The 26084-nt window shown below is 41.3% G+C and overlaps 1 protein-coding gene across 4 annotated transcripts in view; it reads right to left on the bottom strand.

The window, feature by feature from the left end:
* Positions 1–591: 591 nt before the first annotated feature.
* The window catches only part of RBMS1 (RNA binding motif single stranded interacting protein 1), a 131459-nt gene continuing 105966 nt past the window's right edge, over positions 592–26084 (bottom strand). The window contains exons 7-15 of one of the 4 annotated variants that reach the window (XM_024735877.1): positions 15058–15173; positions 14157–14206; positions 13937–14030; positions 11422–11469; positions 10469–10519; positions 6670–6780; positions 5651–5731; positions 4219–4303; positions 592–3191 (exon numbers count right to left, since the gene is read on the bottom strand). In XM_024735877.1, coding sequence (XP_024591645.1) covers positions 4226–4303; positions 5651–5731; positions 6670–6780; positions 10469–10519; positions 11422–11469; positions 13937–14030; positions 14157–14206; positions 15058–15173 — 629 coding nt within the window. In that variant the 3' untranslated portion in view covers positions 592–3191; positions 4219–4225. The remainder of the gene's footprint in view (positions 3192–4218; positions 4304–5650; positions 5732–6669; positions 6781–10468; positions 10520–11421; positions 11470–13936; positions 14031–14156; positions 14207–15057; positions 15174–26084) is intronic. The other 3 variants (XM_024735879.1, XM_024735880.1, XM_024735881.1) reach the window with 3 other exon arrangements.

Here is a 26084-nt window from a genome sequence, read left to right as displayed (position 1 = left end):
TTTCATTTACCTTGGGTAAGAGTCAATTTCTTGTACTAAGAGCCTCCCATAAAGCATGTCAGTGTGGGAAAGAGAGCTGTTGTCTCTGCCCCATGAATGCTGCACCAGAGCCTCCTACTGGGAACAGCCAAACAAGGTCACTAAAGGAGGCCCGAGGCATCAAGGCAGGGATAAGATCACCTTGAAATCCTTACCCGTGAGCTTGTTTACCAGAGATGGGGACACTGTTTTTATTCTGTCCTCCTTGCTGGGCAATGACAGTGCCACAGTCCAAAGGTAGCAGTGAGGAAGGAGGAAGGAGAGGGGCCTGGCTCTTTGGTGTTTAAGAACAGACCAAAGGTGGACTTTGCTGAGAGGAAACACGGTGAGCTAATGCTTGTCCCTGTACATGAACTGAAATAACCAAAAACAACAGGGTGGGAAGGTTTTTTCCAGTTCTTTTAAAGGAAATATATTTCGAGTACATATTGAATCTGAAAATAATTTTCAACTCAGTTTCAAACCAATCCACTGAGCTGAAAGAAGAGATCAGAAATGAAATGAAATTCCGATATACGTTGAATCTAATCTAAAAAAAATTGACAGGAAAAATAAAATTTCAGATGTTTTTTATTCAAAGGTTCTCAAAAGAAATAAAACAGAAAAAGCTAACAATCTGATCAAATGTACAGTTCAAAAATGTCTTTTTGGCGTTTAACAACAAGTCCTAGGAAAGAAAACTACAGAGTTATCTTGAACCGGACAAATAAGTTACCACTGGCAAGTTTGTGGCACTAGTAAAACAAAAATAAAAAATTAACTCTCTTGATCATATAGATATCTCTATGAAAATCTTTTTTTTTCAATCTGTACAAAAGGTCTTTCTTCATAAATTAATTTTTTTTATAATTTAATGGCTGTCTACTATGTGATGTTTAACTGATTTTTTTTCTTTTTTTATGTACAGAGGTTATGTTTCCCAAATCTTACCCAGACGAGTATGGCACTTAGTTCAGACATTTCTAGCAGCAGATTTCCCCTCCCCTCTAACTGAGTTATCAAATTTCTGTCTTAACTAATGCAAAAATATCAAGTAGTGAGAGACCCAGGTTTACAATGTACTAGGTACAAAGAGGGTGCTGCGTTCAGTCTGGACTTTCACAAAGCAGTAATATTCCAGGGAGCATAGAACCAATAATACCACAACTTTAAAAAAGGAAACAAAAACAAAAACAAAAACACACTTCTCTTATGACTATGTAATTTTCACTAGAATCTACACTTCTCAGAGCAGCAAGGACTTTTGAAACTATGAAATATCACTGACATCTATAATCAAACACAAGCATAAATTTTAAGAACTAAAAAATACTCGAAAGAAATAACTGCTTAGGCCTAGCTCCTGAGCTAGGAAGGATTTGGTCTGTGGAAACAGGGAGGGCCAGCAACCTGTCCCAGCACAAAAGAAAATAGACTCTGAGGTAGATAACTGATCACACACAGTTGACCAGACAAGTACACAGTTTTGGAAGACAACTTAATTTACCATTGCTTTTCAAACGTATGCAATTGTCTTAATAAAAGAACTTTAATAACAGTGAATTATCTTATATGTACTAAAGTAGAAATAACTGTGTATTTATGAATCAGGAATTTCATAGTTTCAAAATTGGTTTTTCTTTACACTTAACACTTGTAGTGATGATGTAAAGTGTGGCACTGCTTGGATCCAAATCTTCCTTCATGCTTTTTTGTTTGTTTGTGTGTGTCCATACATCAATTAAAATTATAAAACCTAAATCCAAAGGTACAAAAAAGGCACATTCTCCTAACCGCAAACTGGTCCGGCAAAAATAAAGAGCACAGAAGATGTGATGCTGAGACAAGCTGGAGCTACTGGTTACTGGCTCTTCGGTCTTTGGTGAAGTTACCTTTAAAAGTGCCAAGTAATTTTTGTTTCTCAAATTTACGTGATAGAGAGAGCTAGTAGCCAATCGTTTCGCTTCTATTCATATCTCAGCTTATGTTTGAAGATAAATCCTTACTTTTAGCTTTTGCCATTTCGTTGCAATAGCAACATTTGTGTTTTTTTTCGGTTTGCCAGATCTCAGGCGTCATTCTCATTCTAAAGCACTATCGTTAGTATAAAGGAAGGACAAAACATTCGGTGACTCCCTCCCCTCCCCCCACCCCCTGCCCCTACGCTACCTACACTAAATCTAGAACATCAAGTTAGTTGTTTTTTTTTTTCCTGAAAAAAGGCAAAAAAGACTTTACATTGCATCATACAGCAGATATCCTAAATCAGTCAAACTATCAGAGGAAACTCTTGGCATACAGCCTTACAAACAATTTACCCTATTAAAAGTTCCCCAGTCAGAAAATGTGTTTCACACAAAACAGTTTTCCCTTCTTGCATTTCACTACCTTACACATTATGTGAAAAATCATTAAAAACACCTACTACATATTTAAAAAAGCCAAAATTTCAGCAACTTTTATTGACTACCTTTTAAAAGCCCTATGCTGCTGTTTAACAAGGCATAATAGACCAGCCCATTTGGTCAAAGCATTCTACATCATTAGTTTGAACTAACTTTTACTGAAACAGCTACAGCATCAAAAGAGTTAAGGCAAATTGGAATTCATAGAAAAGGATAAGACACTTCACACTACGTGGAAAGGAAAACGGAAAGCTAAGAAAAGAGACACTGGCTGCAACACTCACACTGCAAGCACAGAACACCAGGGGTGAAGTTGGACTATTTAAACATCAGAAAGCCCATTTCATACAGCTGAAAAAAAAACACAAACGAAAACACAAAATGAACAAAACCACAAGAATCCGGTCATGCACTTGGGTAAGTCTTCATGGTCTTTGTGCATACCCAGAGAATTGAAGTTTTCTTTTTTCTTTTTTTTTCTTTTTTTGCATCATAACATTTGATAAAAATCTTTTTGTATTTTGTTGGTTTTTTTTTTTTTTTACTAAAATAAACCTGTTCAGGGGAACAGCTACTAGATGAATTTAAGGGTTTTATGCACCTTATAGAACTTATAGCAAAAATAGTTTTAGTTGATTTCATTATAAATAACGTTTTCAAGAACCTGTGCAAAACTGTCAATAATTTCCTAAAGCACAATTGATCAGAAAAATCCATGATTGTTCAGCCTTCACAACCTTCTTCATTTAAGCACACCCTTCTGTACATCTGGAAGAGAAAAAAAAAAATGCTTTTGTACATTTGGTGTAATATACCAGAGATTTGTCATCTCTTTCTTGTTTCAAAGATATGTGTTTGAGAAAGGCTCTGCTCATCGCTGGTGGTAGGCCAGTAAATGCAAACTCTGGAACTGAGGTCACTTTTTATGCCCCGAGTCCACCTTTCAAATCTGGGACCTGCAACATACTTCACCCGAGCAATCCAGAAACCCAGGTGTTGTAAGTTCCACAGAGCTGTTTTACTGCAATCTGCATGGCAGAGTGACTAGTTTTGAGATCCGTGGTCCAAGTGGGAGCTGGGAGAGCAATCTCTCAATCTAAGGATAGTCATATTAGATTCATAGTCAAGATACTGCTAATCTTGTAATGCTAGATTAAGCAAAATCTTATGCTATATTTCCTTTAGTTTGTGAGCATTAAAACAATATATATATATTACATATTATATATATATATATGTATATATAATATAAAAAAATATATAAATGTATTGTAGGACAGATTTGGTACCTGGCATTGTCTGATTATGTTACCAGTCTTTTGGCAGGGGGTGGGTAGGGAGGAAGAGAGTATAAATATACATTTGACTTCAATATAATGCACTGTTCTTTTTGGACAGAATACTCATCTACAAATCCACAAAATCACTGATTTTTTTTTTTGGCAGTACGTCGGGCCTCTCACTGTTTGGCCTCTCCCGTTGCGGAGCACAGGCTCCGGACGCGCAGGCCCAGCGGCCATGGCTCACGGGCCCAGCCGCTCCGCGGCATGTGGGATCTTCCCGGACCGGGGCACGAACCCGGGTCCCCTGCGTCGGCAGGCGGACTCTCAACCACTGCGCCACCAGGGAAGCCCAAAATCACTGATTTTAACACTCCAGTAACATTGGATTGATTCCCTGGCCATGACTGAAGCAGCGTGACCAGACCTGAGTTGTTTAAAGTACCATTTTGATACAAGAATCATAGACTTCTCTTGCCTTGAGCCCTACAGTGATGGAGACCTTTCTCTCATACCTCACAGTTACTTGTTGGGTTGAAAGGTGTATGGAGAATGGTCATTAGACGTCTCTACAGCCACCTGCTGCTGACCGCTCGCCTCCTACAACAAAGCAGAACAGATGAGACATGTGAGCAAAGACATCCAAACTCTGTTACCCAGGTTGGACTGAGTCCCACATCTTAAAAAAGTGATTTCCTTAATGTCATATAGAGCCTTCAAAGTTCATTATTTCCCTAAGAAGTTAAAATGTCTGATAGACCCAAAGAACCTCCTTTAACTTTTATGAGTTGCCTCTTCATATCAAGCTGCAATTTACCAAACAAATCTCTTACCCCTTGGGGGCCAGATGTGACTTGGAATTCTGTATTTTCAGATTTTAGAATCTGAAACATGGTATGCATATGCCGTATATCAGAGACTATACCCAGTGGGGTCTAGGGCTATACCTCATAATCAAACACATGAATAGGTCTGTGCTGAAAGGTATGAATATGCAGCGTAAATGGGGTAAAGATCTTGTCTTACATCAGTTCAGCTTGGGTTCTGTCACCGGTCAGGTGTTTTGCTAAAGTAGTTACAAGGAAAATTTTTCGTTTCAGATTTGTTTGTTCCAGCATTGCAGATAAGGGGTTCTGGTAACTGTGGCTATCAATAACTGCACAAATTTCAATCATTTAGAAGCAAACAAAACACATCCCACCTCCCCTGTAATCCAGCCACAGTCCTAGGGGTGTTTCTGGAATTGGAACCTATGGGATCTGCCTAGCAGGGGGGGATCGACTGGGTTGATGAATTTCCTTGGAATTTCAAGGGTACTTTGCAGGAAAACACTATGCTTTCTGCCCAACTTGGATTCAAATGTCAGACTTCCATATCAATATCATAACAGTATCTTCCGTAACAAGAACTAAGAGTTATTTAGCTCTACTAAGTCTCTATAAAAACAGGTATGGTGTGTTCCTCATCCCTGTTACAGTTCTGAAACATTTTTTTTCAAGTATCTTAGTGATAACAAGTTAATTTTTTGTAATTATTATTACTGATATAATCTTTGGTACTAGTATTGCAAATTCCAGCTTTATCAAGAACCTGTGTTTTAATTTGCCTGTAAGCGTCATTTTACAGGAGACAAGAACCCGTGTTTTAATTTGCCTGTAAGCGTCATTTTACAGGAGACAAGACAGAGCCTTGAAGGGGTATGAAATGTGCTACCAGCCTAGAAAATATCAGTATTTCTGGGAGTCTTGGGGGTGTGGCTTGGATGCTGTTTACTAACTTGTATGCAGAGAATATTTCATAGTTGAAAACAACTCTAGGCATAGACTCCCTCTCAACTCGATTCTTTATGCAAATGTTTGACTTTCGATTGATTCTTCTTTGAGTTCTATTTAACCCATTTCTGAAATTACTCACTGCCAGAACGGCCACTGGACAGTCTATACCAACCTCCACAGGAACCGCCGGCGTCTGCACGTGGGTATACTGTGGCAGGTAGGCCCCCTGCACAGCTGACGTGGCAGGCATGTACTGGAAAGAAGAATACAGTCAGCATGGCCAACGACGAGCCATGGGTGATGGTCACTACAAGTTTCTCGTCCTCGGTAATTCAGCATCACTAACGTGCTATTTTATTCTAGAAGGTCTCTCCCTCAAAGAACCTCATGAGTTTCCAGCAGCCCCTTGAACCAGTATCTAGAATTGTTTCCACAGGTGGAGCCCCAAGAAGTAAATGACTTATTACATCTTTAGCAGGTCACTGAAAAATGGGAAATGGACCCTTGCTTTCCTGATGCCGACAGCCATCCTTCCCTGAAGGCAGGAGAGGTTTCTCACTGGATGTGTGTGGCCCTGGCTTAGCCTTTACAAGCTGCTTCTGCTGGCTGGGAATGTAAGCCAGGAAAATACTACCCTTTGTTCTTTTAAGCTACCATAGATGTGGTCTCAGTTAAAAGCCTTTGGCCATCTGACCATCTAAACACTACACATATCAACCCTGGAAGTGAATCTGGGATTAGTTCAACCCCAATTCCCGAGTCCCTGGATTTGGAGGGAATAAGTCAATACTAAGATTGTGATTCAGTGCCCCCAAAATCCATACAAGAAGAAATAAGTGAGTAAAAATTCCCTGCCTTGACTACCATGAATCACCTTCATCTTTTGCTTCATGAGACCAGGTCTGCCAGTGTGAATGAATGATACTAGTCATTAGGGCTAGAAGTGGTCTTGTATGGATACTATATTCTGATAAAGGAGAGACAGATAGATACCCAGAGGACAGACTTTTAGTTCATCAATTAATCAAGAAATATCTGAGTACTTACTATGTGAAAGGCAATGTGGGAGGAGAGAGGGGATCAGACATAATCTCTGACATTACAGAGTCTATAATTGATAAGGAAGACACAGGCTGCATTCATTTACCCTCCTCTGTTTGCTGAGACACATGATATTAATTTGCCACCTACTGTTCCGGTGCTGCCTAGTGACAGATGACTCATCTGCTGGGCCAGAGGGCTGATCATAGATGCGGGCTGTAGTGACATGGTGTGCTCCATTGAGGGAGTTAACACGGCACCCTGGGGAGTCGGAGACAGAGGAAGTGAGACAAACTTAGGGAGGGAGTGCAGATTCTGGAACAACCTTTTGCAAAGGAAATGCCTTAGTTTACTGAGGAACATGAAGCTAAAATAACCTCCCCTCAAACTTGCAAATGGTGTCATGATTTCTTATAAATGGTCTAGACTGTGTTTCCTGAGACTTTTTAAAAGAGCACCCACTTCACAGAAATCCTTCTATTAAATACCTCTCCCTTTACTTTCACTTAACTGTAAAGCAAGCTAGTCCGCAGGAGAACTATGGGGTGGGACAGGAAATGCAAACTACTTTTGGCTGGCCAAGGTTACAAAATGCTTACTTTTTTTTCTAAAGTAAATGACAGTTGATGTTTCATGCAGCCACAAAACAATATACTATATTGAATATTATAAATACAGTGTTTTGTTCAAAAATGTTAAAAAAATAGTCATTTGATTCAAGGTTCAGGCTGCTCGTATCAAGATCACATTCTTCATTCACTCAGTGTTTCTCAGAACTTTCAACTGCAATTTGGTGCCAGGGGAAGGAAGCAGATTCAGATATGGTTAATAATCCAATTTTAGAATCTTTGATTTCATTTGAAAAAATTCTGGTCATCAAAAATAAAATTAAATATAGTTAAAAACAGAGAGGAGGGGTGAAAAAAATCACCCGTATAACCCAGCCTGTCTCTAATACACAGCTGTTAGCATGGTCAGGGTAGCACTGTCCAGATTCTGGCCTCTGCATGTTTTTACAGAGTTGCAACCAGGGCACATGAACTATTTCATATCCTGGGTTTTGCTTCTATTTATTTATTTATTTATTTAATTTATTTCTGGTTGCATTGGGTCTTTGTTGCATCTTCGTTGCTGTACATGGGCTTTCTCTACTTGTGGCGAGCGGGGGCTACTCTTCCGTTGTGGTGCACAGGTTTCTCATTGCAGTGGCTTCCCTTGTTGTACAGCACGGGCTCTAGGCACGCGGGCTCAGTAGTTGTGGCACATGGGCTTAGCTGCTCTGCGGCATGTGGGATCTTCCCGGACCAGGGCCTGAACCCGTGCACTGGCAGGCGGATTCTTTTTTTTTTTCCTTTTTAAATTAATTATTTATTTTTGGCTGTGTTGGGTCTTTGTTGCTGCACTCGGACTTCCTCTAGTTGCAGCTAGCGGGGGGCTACTCTTTGTTGCAGTGCGTGGGCTTCTCACTGTGGTGGCTTCTCTTGCTGCGGAGCACAGGCTCTAGGCGCATGGGCTTCAGTAGTTGTGGCATATGGGCTCAGCAGTTGTGGCTCACGGGCTTAGTTGTTCGGTGGTATGTGGGATCTTCCCGGACCAGGGCTCGAACCCGTGTCCCCTGCATTGGCAGGCAGATTTTTAACCACTGCGCCACCAGGGAAGTCCCGCAGGCAGATTCTTAACCACTGCGCCACCAGGGAAGCCCCTGGGTTTTGCTTTTTAACTTAACATTCCATTACAAATATTTACCTTACTGCCTTACTGGCATTATCATCTTTTTTCCCGTTGCGGAGCACAGGCTCCGGACGCGCAGGCTCAGTGGCCATGGCCCATGGGCCCAGCCGCTCCACGGCATGTGGGATCTTCCCGGACCGGGGCACGAACCCGTGTCCCCTGCATCGGCAGGCGGACTCTCAACCACTGCGCCACTAGGGAAGCCCATCATTTTTAATGATTACTTAATGGTACATTAATTGTGTATGAAACTCAATTAGTTCTATTTCTGGATTTTTGCATCTTCTCTAATTTATCCAATTGTAATATTCTTATGGATTATAGCATTCCTCTCACTTTTGCTATCACCCGATTACCTGAGGATGCAATTATTCTGATACACCCTACAAATATTAATGTTAGGTTTTTGGTATCACTGTACCTGACTCATCCCTGAAATACACTGTTATTTACTGATAAATTGATACACAACTGAGGGCAAAGATTGGTGTGCAGGTGCGTTAATGCTGGTTGCAGGCAGTCTAAATCTGGGTGGGGAGAAGGAATGAATCCTCAGGTAGGAGCCTTCTGCACACACCACCACTGTCTCGAAGTCGTTCAACTCAGAGATGTGCCTGCCTCTGTCTCTAATAGTTGACCCCTCCCTCCCCGCACAAAGGATATGGATTCATGTCAGAAGTAGTTTGTTATTAATATATTTCCTAAGAAATTTTTTCCTTTAAAATTTTTAATGTGCATCATTAAAAAGTGTGTGGGGGGCTTCCCTGGTGGCGCAGTGGTTGAGGGTCCGCCTGCCGATGCAGGGGACGCGGGTTCGTGCCCCGGTCCGGTAGGATCCCCCGTGCCGCGGAGCAGCTGCGCCCGTGAACCATGGCCGCTGAGCCTGCGCGTCCGGAGCCTGTGCTCCGCAACGGGAGAGGCCACAACAGTGAGAGTCCCGCATACCACACACACACACACAAAAGTGTGTGGTATCATGGAAATGACTCAAAAGCCCAGAATATGCAGAAGGAGCTTCCTGCTCCTCTCCCTCATTCATCTGTAGGAGCTACTGCACTAGGAAGCCCCCAAATGAAAAGTGAGCTGATTTCCAGCATTCTCCAATAGGACAGCACAGAGTACCCGGGATGCAGACTGCCATAGGCGTTTGTGTGGCTTTGTGGGTGTACGTGTGCAGATGTGTGTGTGTAGAAACACAGGTGTGTATGTTTATACAGACACACAACACACACACCTATATCATCAGAGAGCTCTTCTCCTGTGTCATCAACTAAACATGTTTTGTCTGCTTCTTCAAAGTCATCTCAGCAACTTCCTGTTCAGAACGTGTCCCTGTTCTGCTGTTTCACATGCCTGGTCTAACACTGCATAGTGTCCTCTTTAGGAAGTTGTCCAGAGAGAAATTCCTATCTCATTTTAAGGCCAAGAACAGTGTGCTTTTCCTAAGCCACTGATCCGTTTTATAAGTACTGTGAACTGCATTGCTTATTAAGGTTCCCATTTTGCACTGGTTACTAGAAAGGTTAGGCCAAATTTGTGGCCGCCTCATGGCAAGCATCTAGATTATTACATTAGGCATTCTTAGTCTCTTTTGTGATTTTGTTCTCCACCTTTATTTTTCAACTTTTAAACCCATGTTTTAATTCCACAAACTGGATTTTATGTATCTCTGAAAAATACATTAACTATACTACCTAATAAGGTGAAGTGTAGCTCAATTAAAAGAAATGTAATATATACGTAAGTACAACACACGCTCGTGTCACTAAAGAAATCACCTTTGTTATTCACCAAGGTCGGTGTTACTACTTTAGTTTTTTAAATAATTTCCATGGAGAGGCTAACGCTAATGAAAAACTCTAGGTCAATTTTGAACACTTTATATTTGCATTAAACAGAATGTAAAAAATGAAAGCTATTTCATCCTAAGTATGGTTAAAAATTTAGCAATTTTAAAACTTTAACATTTAAAAATTCAATGGAACAATCTCCTATGTTTAAAGTCTCATGGATCGCGAATTTGACTTAAGGTCAACCACCGATTTATTTTAAGACAAGGTGAGTGAAAGTTTTATAATGAACTCATTTTCATATTTGATATTTAAAATCTCCCAAATCCTACACCATCTTTGGGCAAATGGTTTAAACCCAGAGAATGGTTTTTAACGTATACACAGCTTACTTATAAACTACAAAGCCATTAAGATGAAAAACTTACGGGGTGCTGTAGGATATACGGTTGCGGTTGCATCCAAGAAGGGCTTTGCACCTGGAAAAGGAAGGATTTTGGAAGAAACATTGATTTCCATTAGAGTGCTACCTATTTCTCTAGAGCTCTTTTAATCATGTTAAGATCTACAGAAGGAAAATAAGGAAACAATACTATCAATGATTAAAAAGATTAAGATTAAGGCAGTTAGAGTTCTTGACAAACTGGTCACTCTGAATAGGATGAAATGATTATTTAAAACCAAGTTCCATTTGCCCACTCAAAAAGTATTTACTGAGTATCAAGCACCAAAGAGAAAAAGGAAGACATAGGTCCCACCCTCAAGAAATTTACTGTCTAAGCAAGGGAGATAAACAAGTAAACAACTCAAAGAAATAGTGAAAAGTATTACAATCAAGATATGAACGGTAGGTGCTTTAGGAATACAGAGGAATGAGAATTAATTCCAGCACATCTTATTAGAAACTAATCCTTAAAGTATGTGCTTATTTAAAAAGAATAATCAAATTCAACCCCCTTTTTATACCCAGGACATTAAATTTCAGAAATCTTGTCTGGCAGTCAACAATTTCTAGTTAGTGTGAAACATAAAAATCTGAAATCCAGATTTAGGAAATTAAACTTCAGTAACTAGATCCTGACATCTACAGTCAAAAGGGCATCTATACAGTAGACCCTCTGGATCGAGAAGTCTAAGACGTGAGAGTCAGGTTCTGTGGCAGGAAAGAAAGCATGTGTAGTCTCTGCCACCCCAGAGAAAGACTATCAGCCCGTTTCTTTGATGCCCAGAGCTTTCCTGAGACTATGTGATTTCAAAATAAGTTTGCCTCTAATTCTTGAGAACAAACCCCTCCTGTATCTCATCCACTACTGTTAACTTCAGAGGTTCTACAGAGAGGATATGGGGAAGAGTCATGGGGGAAGAATGTATTATGATTTACCTTGATAGCAGAGCCCCGATACTTGTTTTCTCTGGTTTCCTTTGCCACCTAAGGCAGACCAAAGTTAAGTGCTTCTGCCTTGTTAACATTTCAGTTATCTGGACTGCAGCCTTTCCCCAGCGGGATATTGGTGGTTTCTTGCAGATGCCAATTTCTCAAATCCAATTGTATGAGCATATAGTGGTTTAGCAGAGAAAGGCTTGCTCCAACAGGAGTGCAAGGCCTTCACTGAATAAATCACGGGGAGGCGAGCAGCTCCCGTTATAGACCCCAATTGGGGCCAGATGCACCCATTTTGGGTATAATTCCAGTGGTCCTAATAGCTTATATCATTACGGGGTTAGGAAGCCATGATATCTAATACAATTTTCTTTCTTAAGCAACAAATATGCTGCTGTTAGTTTCTATTCCTCAATTTTCCCTAACTATAAAATGGGAATAATAATCTATGTTCTGTGAATTCTTTATCATTGGTTCTTTATCCTCTTTTGGATCATGAATCCTTTTGAAAACCTGATGAAGGAAATAGACCTTCTCCCCCCAACTGACTGCACACATACAAGCAACATTCTGCAAACAATTTAAGAGAATCACAGACCACTTAAAGCCTATTTGCTGACCCCATTGGGTTCCTGAACTTATAGGGTTAAGAATCAGTCTAAAAGGTAATGGCACTGAGTGCCAGGCAATTGGAATGAATTTCCACATGTATTTTAGGGAAACACAGATTGCCTAGGAGAAGAAATCAGGCCTTTGTAATGAAAAGTTGTTTCCAGTTAAGTCTATCAAATCTATTAACAACCCTGGTCTCCTAATTTTTTTCTATTCTATGAAATAATTCTGTGGCCAAAATGCTCACTGCTTTTATACTAAAGAGAGAAAAAGAGGTGGTGAGGAGAAGCATTCATAGCTGTAAATATCTATAGCTGCATACATTCAAATTAATATACACAATCTTTCATTTGTCTGAGGAAAAGCTTACTTGTCTCTATTTTTAGTGGTATACATAAAGAGGTTTCCAAGTTCAGATAGTTAAGAAAGAAGACTACTTTTCAACATCAGATATAGGAATTGTTAATTAGGGAAAATGCACTAGAGCAGATCTCATTGAATCTCATACAGGAAAGGAAAACATAGAAATCCTAAGTTCAAAATCATTAAAAAGGCATTAAATGAGTGAGTGCTATGCCTAGCAAACTGAAGCACCAGCGTTAAGTAACTTAACAACCCAGAGAGATAAAAGGAAATGAGTTGACGACTCAAAGAAAGGAAGTGAAAAGAACCTAGAAGCTGAGGGAGGCTGTGAATGCTACTTTACAACTTCAGTTTTAGTGCATTTAATCTCTTCTCTTTGTTATCCAGAGCTGCTTTTATGCTTTTCAACAGAACCACCTTTATGATATTGCTTACATTGACCAATCCATTATTTTAAAAAAGCAGAATGGATATACTCTTACCAGCCAGTTAATCTTGGATGTAAAGGATGATGATAATAATCATAGCTAACATTTACTGAGTGCTAACGATATGCCAGGTACTGTGGTGAGCCCTTTACATAGATAATCTCATTTCGTTCTTATCATAAGCCTATGAGACAGAAACTATTATTATCCCCATTTTAAAGATGAGGAAATTGAGGCTTACAGAAGTGAAATAACACAGTTATTATTGTCGTCCCCTACCCCCAGAAACCAGGGCTCCAATAACGAACTCAATTATTTTAAAAACAAGAATACACAGAAGTTTAGTTTAGTCACACAGGATCTCAACAGTCAACAAAAGTGTATTCCCATGTCTGTAACTGACTCCGTTAGAGTGCCCCTGTCTGGGCCAAGGCGGCAACCCTGTGAGAGGCACTCTGATACGGGAGGACAAGTACATGTGCACCACCATGGGGTTCATGGAGAACAGGAGCTACCCCTGCAATAAAACCAAATCAACATGACAATAAGGTGCTTAATGAGATCTTGGTTCTAAGTTGGGAGTTTAGGGTAAAGCCTCTTCACAAAATAACATAAACAGGGAGTCACCTCTCTTTTTTGGCCTCAAATCTCACTGCATTGCTCATTTCATGTTACCTAACAGAGACACGTCTTTATTTATTAACATGTTTACTTGCTCTTTTGTTGGTTCCTGCTGACAAATTAACGTGCACACCTAGTCTGTATTTTACCTAACGGCAATTCTCTTTCCGTTTCAATTTCTGGGACACATGGTGTCCAGCAGCAGGGCCTGTTGTGGAGGAAGTATTTGGGTTCATCCCAATTCTAAAATGCTATCGTTTCAAGGAGTGACAACTGACAACCATTTCCCCTCGTTGCACATTCTCCTCAACATAAAAGTAAATCACTCTGTCAAATAAAAAGCAGCTGATTCTAAATTGGGTATCCAAGCTGCATAACATTTGACTTAAAATTTCATTATACATGTTCAAAATTTTAAGACACATAAAAATGTAGCAGTGATTCAAGGTCGCCAAGTTGTCGTACTCTTGATGAATCCTAAAGGTACAAACCTGGTAGGCAGATACAGGAGATGCAATATAGGGTGTAATAGAAGTCTGAGTGATCATTCGGTTGGTAGCAATACTGTATGGTGAAGGATAAAATCTAGAACAAACACAAAAGCCTTTATTAAGTAATCCTTTAAATAGAATCGTTCACGGAACAAACATCTGATATTTTCCACTTTCACATTTTCCCTCTAGCCATTATGTATTTATCTTAATGACATACCCGTTCTGTATAGCAGCCGTGGTTGGGTCATAAGTAAGTGTCATTCCAGCCTATGGGAAAGAAAAAGAAACATTCATCTGCAAAGGCACAAATTAAAAATTCCATTTCTCAGAGTCATGGCAACATAAAACAGTGATAGTTTAGTAGTATTTGATAAAATTGAGAGCTTCCGTTAGACAAATGTAATTATAAACTCAACACGAGAATTAAGCTGTAGATCGGCACTGTCCCATATGGTAGCTGTTATATTTAAAATTAAATGAAAAGTTGAGTCCCTTTACCATACAAGCTACATTCCAAGTGCTCAAATAAATAGCCTTAAGTGGCTAGTGATCATCACTGGACAGTACAGATTCTAGAACATTTCCACTGGACGGCACTTGCCTAGACATTCTTGAACCAGTATGTTACTTAAAAAAACAAAAAGAACAATCCACTTACGATAAATATGGGGGAATGATGGGCCAACATTTTTATTAAGAAATTGAGCTTTGTTTCCTAAAGACCATTATTATTAGGCAAAAAATCCTCAATGACAAATGTACTGTTTATTTTAATAATATTTCAAGTAATTTCTGAATAATTTAAAACGTAAACCTAAGAAACCGTGACATTAGAGGAAAAAAACACTCGTGCATTTCTTACAGCAATTTAAAATGCCCTTTTACTTTTTATGTAGCTAACTGGTAAACACAGCTGCTTCCATCATCTATGTGTCCATCGGGAGAATCACCACTCTTAGCATGGTATCCACCGGGAAGAGTTTTATGTGACATTACAAAGTTTTAATCCTGGCACCTATTCTAGAAGTGTGGTGGCCAAGTCAAGGTGCTGCTTGTGTAACCATTCACGTAGCTTTCATGATCATACACCCCAACGGAAGTTTCAAGAGAGGACTTACAAGTCTCACCTCTCCTTCTCTATGCCACGGTCGTCCATTAGGGATGTATTTGTTTGGGTTCTGTCTCTTCTTCTGTCCTCCATCCGCAAACTTACACAATAAAGGTTCTGTAGGAGCTGAGTAAACAGGGAAAAATAACAGGAAACCAAAATTTTACGTGTATACGAGTGACAAAACGTAACTGAATTTTTTTTTTTTTTTTTTAAATATACGTGTGTGTGTGTGTGTGTGTATTTGTTTATTTTTGGCTGCGCTGGGTCTTCGTTGCTGTGTGCAGGCTTTCTCTAGTTGTGGCGAGTGGGGCTACTGTTCGCCGCGGTGCACAGGCTTCTCATTGCGGTGGCTTCTCTCATTGCAGAGCACAGGCTCTGGGGCACGCGGGCTCAGCAGCTGTGGCTTGCGGGCTCTAGACCGTAGGCTCAGTAGTTGTGGCGCACGGGCTTAGTTGCTCCGCGGCATGTGGGGTCTTCCAGGACCAGGGCTCGAACCTATGTCCCCTGCATTGGCAGGTGGATTCTTAACCACTGCGCCACCAGGAAGTCCCTGAATTTCTTTTTTAATAGGAGCAGTGTTGGTGCTGTAAGGGAATGGATAGAATACTTCAAGGCAAAAGTTTACCCAGACCCTTAGGAGATGATCCACTGGTGAAAAATACTGTACAGAAAATATATTAGTTATGGTGTTCAAACCAGAATGTAATGAAACATTTCAAGAGCTATTTCGAGGAAGCAAAGGCATTTTTGGATTCACTTCTGTACTTCTTTAGGTGCAGATACTCTTCTTTTCACTCTCGCCCTCTCCAATTCCATTTCAGTAAATCTTCAAATGTGAACAGGATTGTGTCACCCTCCCCTCCGCCACTTAAAAATGCTCCCATAGCTTTCCATTACGATTCCTCAGAGCAGTCTTCACTTCCTCCAGTAGAAAACAAGCCCCCCTTTATACTGCTCACACTGTTTTTTTTTTATTCAGAGCATTTATCACACTTTGTGAGTGTGGCTATTTGTTTGGTGTCTGTTTCCCCTCTAGAGTGGAAGTTCCGTGGGAGCAGTGGCTTCTGTTCATCCCTGTTATTCCCAGTGCCCAAGTAAGTGTCTGGCATGTTGCAAGCGCTCTCTACATCTTGGCTGAATCAATGAATGAATACAAATAGGTCTTATTTATTTATTTTGGGGATACAACATGGAAGACAGCTGTTGTGAGAAAGCTGAAAACACCTGCCCACCCTATCTAAAGGTTTTTCTGGGCCTTTAATCATCCCACTTGGTGTTGCTTTACTATGCATCTGCTTCAAAAAAATGATCCCAAGAAACTAACAAAGAAAAGCAAAAGATGTATAAGATGGACAGACTCTCTTACCAGGGATACAGATTCATTAGTTAAAAAAAGAAAAGAAAAGGCGATGACATAGTAGGCCACCCATGACTTTTCCTTTTTTTAAAAAAATTTTTCTTGAATGAAAATAGCAGTGTATTCCTCAAAGCTGTGCTTGTTTCTGTATGTTTCTAGTTAATGTAATAAAGACAATCACACCTTCCTGTCTGACTCTCACATTCTGTCCTTTGTCTACCGTGGAACCATGATTACTACTTTCAAGTTCTGTTTCAAAGTTCAATAACCACGAAAAGAAAAATATTACTTGTGGAAAATTTATTCCTTTCTCCTTTGCCTCTTATTATCCTAATTCACCTCTTATTTTATATCACTATTACCCACCCGCTAATGACAGGGTGGGAGTAACAGTGCCTCTCAATACTCCTCTGACGAAACACAAAATGCACCCAAAACCCAACTGCAATTCCTCCTCGAGGCTGTCGGGGCCATGGTTTGGCACTCCTTTTTCCTCTCCCTGGTGTGAACCGCTCCAGAGGGATGGGCTGGCACGTAGCTCTCTGAATGGCAGCTGTGGTACTACGGGTGCCAGGAGGTGAGAGCAAAACTGTCATGTGTCTGGTGAGATGCCCCGGGCTTCCCTTCCGACTCCTACACCTCCCCCACCCACCGATTTCCAGAACAAGGAACTTCCATTCTCCCATTTAAGGCAAACCGGGTGTGATGGAAGATGGACAGGGGCCAAATCCTACATTCCTAAACTACATTCTCTGTCTTTTCAAAAAAAGATACTGACTTTTGGAAATTTCCACCTTCACTAACACTCACAGAAGGTAAAGTAAATGGATGCAGTGAAACAAGAGAACCTTCTAACCCCTGAAGATGCTTTTAACTCTACAAGTGGGCCGTTCAGGGCCAGATGGAAAGGAAGGCCGAGAAAAGACAGCATTCAAGTGGAAGGAAGGAGAATGCCTGTCTGCCATGGCCGGGGATGCCTCATCCTTGACTTCTAAGGACAAACTGAGAACTTGGAAACAAGATCTCACTCTCCACCGACCTAGAAAGGTCCTTATGGCATCAAATGTTTTCTCCAATGATGTCTGAGGTTTTAGGAATCTGCCTCCCCATAACCTTGTGGAACAAGAGAGAGAGATTAAACTCTGTGGTGCTGACACTTTGTGGGGCTTCACTTTGGGGAACTGCTTCTATCTAGAGGCAATATAAAGATGAGCTCCTAGACTGAAATTCAAATAAAAAAAAAGTTTACTTGGCACAGCAAGTGATGCCAAGGCACCATTTTCCTCTATTAGCAGAGAAAGAAGGCGACCAGGTTGGACTCATTCTGGAAGTTCACCGGGGCTGCCCAGGCAGGCGTGAATGGAAGCAGCTGGGTAGCCATCCCTGGCGAGTGCCAGGGCTGCACATTTGCTGAGAGGCCAAACAGGCCTTCCCTATCCATGGGAAGGTGCTTCCAACACATTTTCATTCATCTACACTAAGCTCCGGCAAAGAAAAAGCAATTTCAGGCAACAATCAAGCCTGCTAAAAACGGTGTAATGAGGAGGTAAACATAAAGTGAGCGATGACATGTTTGCAAATATATCATTTAAAATGAAACAAATGGAACAGAATGTAGTTGAATCTTTCAAAAATGAATTACATCTGCTACATGACTTTGTGCTGTCATTAAGATATTTTCCTTCCTCTAAAACCAAAAAGGTAAGTAGTTACAACAGTTTGTCTACTAGCAGGTGTCCCGTATCTTAGGAAAATTAATTTCTTATTTTAAAGAATTATAACCAGTAGCAATGACACAGTTTTTAGATAGTTGTTGGTTCCTTGCTTCTGGGGAACAGGAACACCCCAGTATTCTGTGTGTGTGACGAAATATAAAATTCTAACAGCTTCTTCCCTCTATTACAATTTTCTCTGGTCTGTTTAGCAGTTGAAAGTTTTACTGAGTGCCTACTATGTGCCAGATATAGTGTGAAGAGCTAGGGATACAGTGGTGAATAAAACAGGGTCTTACTTCATAGTTCTTGCAGTCTAATGGGGACGAGAGCATCCCCAATCTTATGAGGCCATTTAGCCATTTATGGGACAGAGCACTGTTTACTGAAATGTTTGTTTTTAATAAGAATGCCAGCAGAAGTGAAACACTTCTGATACAGGAACGGCTATATTTCTTTTACACTGCTGCTCCTTGAACTTGGATGACATGAGACACAGCTTATTCCTAAGCATTCTTGATAACCTATTTATTACAAAGATTGTATCATGTGTGCGATGAAAGCAACTATGTGAAGATTTCTTTAAGACATTTATGTTACCATTAGATTGAGAAAGAGTCAGAGGACTTCAGTTACATTTTTGAATCGAAAACCAAACTTACATACCCAGATCTGTGTCATGGCCCACTTATTTTTAAGTGAGCGCAAGATTGTTACAAAATGAGAGTTCCTTATTCGACTGGCATATGCTGCGGCTTACTCGACCAGGGAATAGTCTCTAGTTTGCATTTGGAGCCTAATATCCAGGGTTCCAGGCTAAAGACTGGGAGATGCTATGTGATGTCAGCTTTTTCTACAGAACAGATCCTTCAGGTGGCCTCCTTGATTCTTTGTAGAAGGGAGGTATTGAGGATGCCTGACACGCAGAGAAGGACGTGCCCTGAATACTAGTAATATGAGTGTGATCGACAGGTAAGTTTGGGTATATTAACCTTAAAAAAAAAAATTAGTTTCTAACCGTCAACCTATATCCTCTATATGGTAATTTTCTAGATTAGTAGCTCTTCACCTTATTGAGCAAAACAATAATTGCAAAGAGTTCTAACAAAAACGTTTATGATATAATGTTTCATAAAATTACCCCTTATTGATTGATTCTGCCAAATATGCAAAGTATTCTAGGCTGAATTTCCCTTAACGAATCAGGATCTTTGGGGTTTGTAAAGGGTGTGCCTCAGATGTCTTGTGAAATCTCTCAGGTCAGATTCTCGTCCTCACTAGCCAAGACAGAGAAGTTATTTTCTTGTTCATCAGAACCAACAAGAACATGTACCTCCAGAAACTTAACTACTGTGGTAGAGCCTTCAGTAGGCAGTGCCACATGCAAGCACTGATCTGATATTTTGGGGCGGCATCTCTTAAGAGCCATCTAAGGTAACTGCATTACTGGATTCTCCAATGTGCCCTCGACAGGGACGATCTTTTACCAATGCCTGATTGGTGGCACTAACAGTCCCTCCTAAGGGACTGTGAGCCATAGGGGTGATGTCCACGATGCCTCACTGCACATCTCTACCGTAAAGTCGTGTCCCTACCCATCTTCTGAAGCTCAAACTCTACAGTAATTTGCGCTCAACTGTCTTCCCTGGACACCCACGTGAAGCATCACTTCTAGAATGCCTGCTTTGACTAAGCACTGTAGTTCATGACTAGACCTCCCAGACATCCTCCCCACTTATCTAATCCAACCACTCAGAGGGCTATGAGTCCTTTGTATTTGTAACAAAGTGGAACTTTTCCTCACCAAGTTCTAACAGCTGGAGAAACTGCTACTCCCCAACTCCCATTTTTCTAGCTATGCAGTATTTTATCCCAATCAACAGTCTCTAACACATAAACTGCCCTTGAGAGAAGCTTTTCTATCAGTTGTAGAAAAGTAGTCCACTCAGCAACCGTAATTAGCTTCCTTTCTGAAACTGTTGGCTACTTTCAAGACCCCTCAACTAAGGACATGCAAGAAACTATCCAGGGCTCTTTTAAAAATTTCAACCCAAGGATCTAATAAATACTATCCCTTCTTTGTGTGCACGACATCATTTCCTGTTTCAGCCCCCTATTTGTTTCTAACCAAACCCTGCAGTCCTCTTACCACAGGGCAGAACTCCGGCTTCTCTCTGCAGATGCCTACCCTCCCACGCCTGCTCTGTTAGGTTCTATCTCTCCTCCTTTCCTGACCCTGATAGAGTAGTTCCATCTCCCACTCAGCTTTACTTATCAGTAAAATAATGGTTAAACAACATTCAAGCCAGGTTAAATAGAAAACAAAAACGCAATACTTCCCCATCACTCCAACATAAATATTTTAATATTCTCTATTTACTACTCTTCTAAGTCTATATTTTTCATTTTTGCAATGATAGGGCCTTTTCTTCTACCATTTACATTGTGGACCTTTCTCTACCTTGTTATAGAATTTTTTCTTTTCTATGGTTACATAATGTTCTATTTGAAGAGGGATCATGTATAGTTTCTTTGTTCTTGTAACACCGTATGAACATCTGTGTGTGTTATCTTTTTTATCTCTTTGATTCCAGTGCCCACGCGATACTGGCAGTCAGATTCTATGGTGGTTAGAATACTGGCTCTAGATTAGTCTCCCTGGGTTTGAAATTTGGTTTTGCCATTTACTAGCTAGTGACTCCAGGCACGTCTCTGGTTTCATAATCTGGGAAATGGGGATAATAAGAGTACTTAAGATTGTACAAAAGATTGTTACAATTAACATACATAAACATATATAAAGTGCCTAGAACAGTTCAATGAATATTAGTTACTATTATTTTATCACTATGACAACAGGAGGAGCTCAAATTTTGAGCTATGGCCCCTCCTCTTACCTTTGACTTATCAAGATAAATTCTCAGGAGAGGAACTTCTGGTTCAGAAGTTATAAACATTTTTAGGGACCGGCCTGTTTTCCCTGGAATTTGATTCTGTGAGATTTAAGAGCTGGCTATAGTTGCTGCCTTGGCTTCACATAGGATAAAGAAATGTTCAAGCTGTAGTTAAGGATGAAGTTGCTGGCAAATGCCTTTTAGAAAACTGTTTTCATAGTAACACCTACATCTTCCACCCAAGATCCTTATGCTTTTATAAAATCTTACTCCACTATTTATTGTTCCTCTCTGGCAGAACCTGAGAGTGGAAAGGTGTAAAACTGATTGGAAGGGGCCTGCTGTAGGCTGGGTGTGATCCATGGTGGTAACGGCTGTCTGAAGGTAGCCTCCTTCTAAGCCTGGCAGGGCACTCAACGGATCTTCAGCCAAAACAAACACTGGCACACTTCTAGTTGAGGCCCTTGTCACTTCTAGTTGAGGTCCCTTGTCACTTTTTAAAAACCAGACTTCCCCCTCCTTGGTAGAGAATGAGTTGGAGTTTGGGATCTGCAAGACAGCCCTCACCCCACTGGCCTCCCAGGATGGTTCCAGCACTTTTGCTTTCATGGCAATGATTTACTCATAAGATTCCAGCCCTTGGCTGGAACATCTCAACAATACATGCATTCAGACTCTGCTCTACTGTACATACTGGGTGAGACAGACATGAACACATCACGATCCCAAAGGTATGATCACATTGTCTTAAAGGTCAGGAACATTCCACATGTATTTCTTTTGTCCTAGAGTTGCCAAACGTTTCTGTTTTTAACAGAGTTAATAATGCTTAAGCCAAACATTCGGGAAATGAAACGGGCAATAAAAACCCTTGAAAGATTTCCAGGTTTTTTACTAGGTTTGTAACTTTTCCCCTAAACATTACCTTTTCTGCCTCCTGGCATAGGACAAGGCCCTAATAATTTTACCTATACACAGAACGTTCCAGAATGTAAGAGCGGTTTTCAAGCCCTGCTGGGCATGTACCCAATCTGAAAAGTCAAAGTAACACAGAAAGTAGATGTAAAACAAGCTGAGGTCTTTGGATGGAGTAGGCCAGCAGTCACATACGCACTTCACAACACGACAGAGCTCCTCCACGACACGGGCAAAGCTTTGGGCGATGTGGCAGAATGATGTCCGCACCATACTGGGCATCTCAAAGGCGCTCACATATCCAGTGAAAAGACACTTCTTTCTTTTCTTTAAAAACTCTCTGCCCTTAGCACACAAGGGCAGACTCCATTCACATCATGGAGAGGTCCAGAAAGAGAGATGTGACCATACTGCTTCCTGCAGCACTGAACATACACGTGGCCTTTATCCATGGGGTGTGTGTGTCGTGTGCATCTCCCACAGAGGCAGAAACAACGGGTGCAGGGCAAGCAGCCCTAGGAGAGTTCCAGCTAACATGCCATGTGCATGAGTCTTCTTGGAGACTGTACTCTCTTCCAGGAAGGTACTGGAAGAATATTTTTCAGACAAATCCCTGAATCATGGCCATGAGTGACAGTGTTTTTGCCTTGGGCATGTCTCCTAATTTGGACATCAGTTCTACCCATCTCTTGTTTCTAATGTTCACTGTGCGGGAAACCACCACCATCCTATTTCTCCATAATGGAATTTTTATCAAGCAAATGGGACGTACTTATTTTAAACCTCTGTGGAATTCACCTAGATTGTCTCACAAAGAAGTCATTGCTTCTTTTACCCTTGTTGGGGTCCTTCCAAGCAAATCTGACTTTCTGCAAACCAGCTAGCACTCGAAATCAAGGTAAATCCAAGCAAAGGACAATATTTCAACATTTTCAGGGAAAAATGAGAGACTGAGTGGGAGGAAGGACAGAAGGAACGGCCTTCTGAGCAACTTTTTTTTTTTTTTTTTAACACAACTATAATGTACACTTGAAGAATCTGCCATAGGATAAAGCCTCTTTGAAAATGTGGTAACATCAGACACAAAAGCACAAGATTTTTAAAAAATGATTTCAGAAAGCAGATTGTATAAAAAATCGTGATGTGGTATAGTGGATCCTTACGGAACTCTAAACGTATACTACATTATGCACCAGGCCCCAGGCCAGGGTGGGGTATGCCAGGCATGGGGGAAGCCAGCCACATCACCCTGGTATGAAAAGAGTGTGTTGGCAGATGGATGGGTGGCATCTGAGAAGTGACAACTCACGTGCACAGCTGACCTCTCTGCTCTGCCATCTAGAGACTTTCTTAAGAGTGTCATGCGATGAGTTTACGTTCAGTTTACTGTTCATCGCACTGTTCGCGCGATGCGTTTTCTCTTCAGTCCTCAAAAGAAAGTGTCTTTGGGGGACTGTGTCTAATGTAGGTTTCTTTCCTATACTTGGCTCCAGTGTCACAGGCAAATCGCCAGTCGTGCAAGAATCGGAGTACTCTGACACAAACCATCCTGGATAATTCTGCTTATGCCCGCTAAACAACTTGCATCATTAAATAAACCATCCTCTGACTGTATTTATGAAATGTTATGTCTGCCTAGCAATGAGCCTACATTATTTAAACAGTTAAAGTGGAGGCCCATTCAATTTACCCTTGCCTGACAATATTTTTGTTTTTCATCTGGTTCTACTGACAATAATCATATGCATTCCACGGGGAAACCCATGTCACAGCAGCCATTCAGGTAATTGGAAGGGAGACAGCAGCATCTAATAAACAGACAGGTAGTCAAAGATAATTCTTGTATCGTGTGTACAAAAAACAATCCAGAGAAGTTGAAGATGGTTTCAGATTCTGTTGTGGGTTCCCAAGTCCACTGGAGACTTGTTTTGGGGAAAGGTTGGGTTCACTGGAACAGCATGCTTCCCAATCCCGCATCGTACGTTTCAAACTCTTGCCAAAAAGTAGCTCGACCTCACTTAAAGGCAAAAGCTATACAAAAAGGCCATCAAAATAGCCACGATTCTTGTGATGAGCTCTATGTGAAAAATGCTCTTGGAAACCGCTTGGTGACTTCTGCTGGTATAGGGTGATGCACAGGTTTTTGGTGCCTACCACAAAATTAAAATATAAAACACAGCCCTTGCCGCTAAGTGCATGCAGTCTAGTTGGGAACCAAGACTAAAACATGTGAGACATCATCAAACATCAGAAAATGGCATAAAGTTAAGTCCTGGTTGTCTTCCCTGCCCGGATGCTCTCCATGGAGAAGGAACCCATCTGGTTCTTACGCTCGCTTTGACCCTTAGCACTACTTGGAAGAAACTATTCATTGCAAAGGTGCAGAGAATCCTACAATTATTTGCGTGTGGTTTGGAAAACAAAGTCTTTTTCTTCCTAGAATGGGTGTGACCAAGAGTCTTCAAACCTACTTCAAAGAAAACAGTTAAATGACACAACCATGAAGTCCTTTGGAGAAAAAAGGAAACTGTCCAACCTCAATTCGTGACACCCTGAGACCTATTTCATTCAGGGAGCCGGTAGATCTTATCTTTGATACAACATCAAAACACATGTGTGCTGGGGTGTTTTTCCTTCTCGAAATCTCCTTGTTGCATGCAGGAATGAGCTGAGAAAGTAACGAGGTCACAGGTGGGTTGGGTGAGCAGCCCTTCGAAGGGACTAATATAATACGCCGGGGTTCTGCCCATGCTGAGGATGGCATGGAAAGCGAGGAGAACATGGGGGGCAGCTGTGTGCAGGGGCCTCGGAAGGCCCCGCGGGGCAAGGCTGGCAGAAGCCTCCCACGTATGAAATTTCTCCCTTGTCTTTACTCGGCTGGAAGGTAAAAATATTCCCCTCTCATTTCTTTTTTTTTTCTTTCAACTCAAGTGTTGTGGATGGAACAACAAAACTGACTTAAAAAACAGAAAAGGAAGCTCTTTCCCAAGGCTGAGTTCCTTGGAAGAGCGTACTTCTAGGCCTTGTATTTTATGCTTTAGCTCAAGCTCACATACAGCCATGCAAACTGTATGCTGTCAGATTTTGGTATTAAAGGATGCAGTTAGTCCGTGGTATCGCACACACTTATAAATAGATTCTCTATGACGTGAGACTCACCTGGACACAGAAAAGTAAAGTGGATCCCTAATCATAATCATCAGCCATCCAGTTAAAGATGGAACCTTGGAGCTACAGAAGAATAAATACTGAACACTAGTTACACATGCACAAATGGGAACGTCTTCTAGTTTGTGGTCAGCCGCTTGCACGCTAGCTTGCAAATAGGTAGTGTTGTCTTGGTGAATAGTGAAGTGAAATTTATGCAAAACCAGCAAACAGTTACTGGTGCTTGAACAGTATGGTTCAAGTACTGAGCTAGGCATGAAAACAGAAAGATAAGAAAATAGCCCCTGCCTTCGAGGAGCTTAGTTTAGTGCACTGACACGTGTAAACATGTTAAATGCTGCCGCACAGGTGGGTGTCCTCAGGGCGCTATGCAGACAGTAAGCCAATGGCAGCAGAGGAAGCTGTTGAAAGGGCAAGACGGGACAGCCTGATTAAAGGGAAGTGAAGTCATCTCCTTAGGATTGGGGTGTGGGGGCAGTTTAGGGAGAGGGCTGAGCAGGCTGGTGAAAACTGAGAATTGCTATCTAGGTAAGGGTGAGAGGCTGAGTGAGGACCAGTGATGCTGAGGGTCTGATCACGCTGGAGCCCACGGTATTTCAGACCAGGTTTAGTGGGAGTTAGAGGGGCTGTAAATGTTGGAATGAAAAGCTCCTGAGGTGCGGTGTTTTCTTGGTCAAGACAACACGGGGCAGAGCAATGGGAGGAAGTGGCCACAGAGGAGTGGATGGAGGGGCCACAGAAGTTGAGTCCAGGCACTGTAAGGGGGAGGGGTAACACATGCTGACATCTTCCAGAAAGAAGGCACGAGCTGGGGTGGAAAGTACCACAGTCCTCAACGGATAGGACTGACAGGATATTTATTGAGGATGGTGATGAGGTGAGTTAGAGGACGGCTTCCTCATCCAAGGAGGAGTGGCTTCTGAATGCTCTGCAAGTCACACACCTCCTTACCACTGGGTCTGCTTCCATTCATATGTGTGTATATATA

The sequence above is a fragment of the Neophocaena asiaeorientalis genome, unplaced genomic scaffold (assembly GCF_003031525.2).
Source record: "Neophocaena asiaeorientalis asiaeorientalis breed wild unplaced genomic scaffold, Neophocaena_asiaeorientalis_V1.1 scaffold72, whole genome shotgun sequence".
NCBI lineage: Eukaryota > Metazoa > Chordata > Mammalia > Artiodactyla > Phocoenidae > Neophocaena > Neophocaena asiaeorientalis.
The sequence above is the reverse complement of the archived record's forward strand: the minus strand, read 5'-3'. Positions and strand labels throughout refer to the sequence as shown.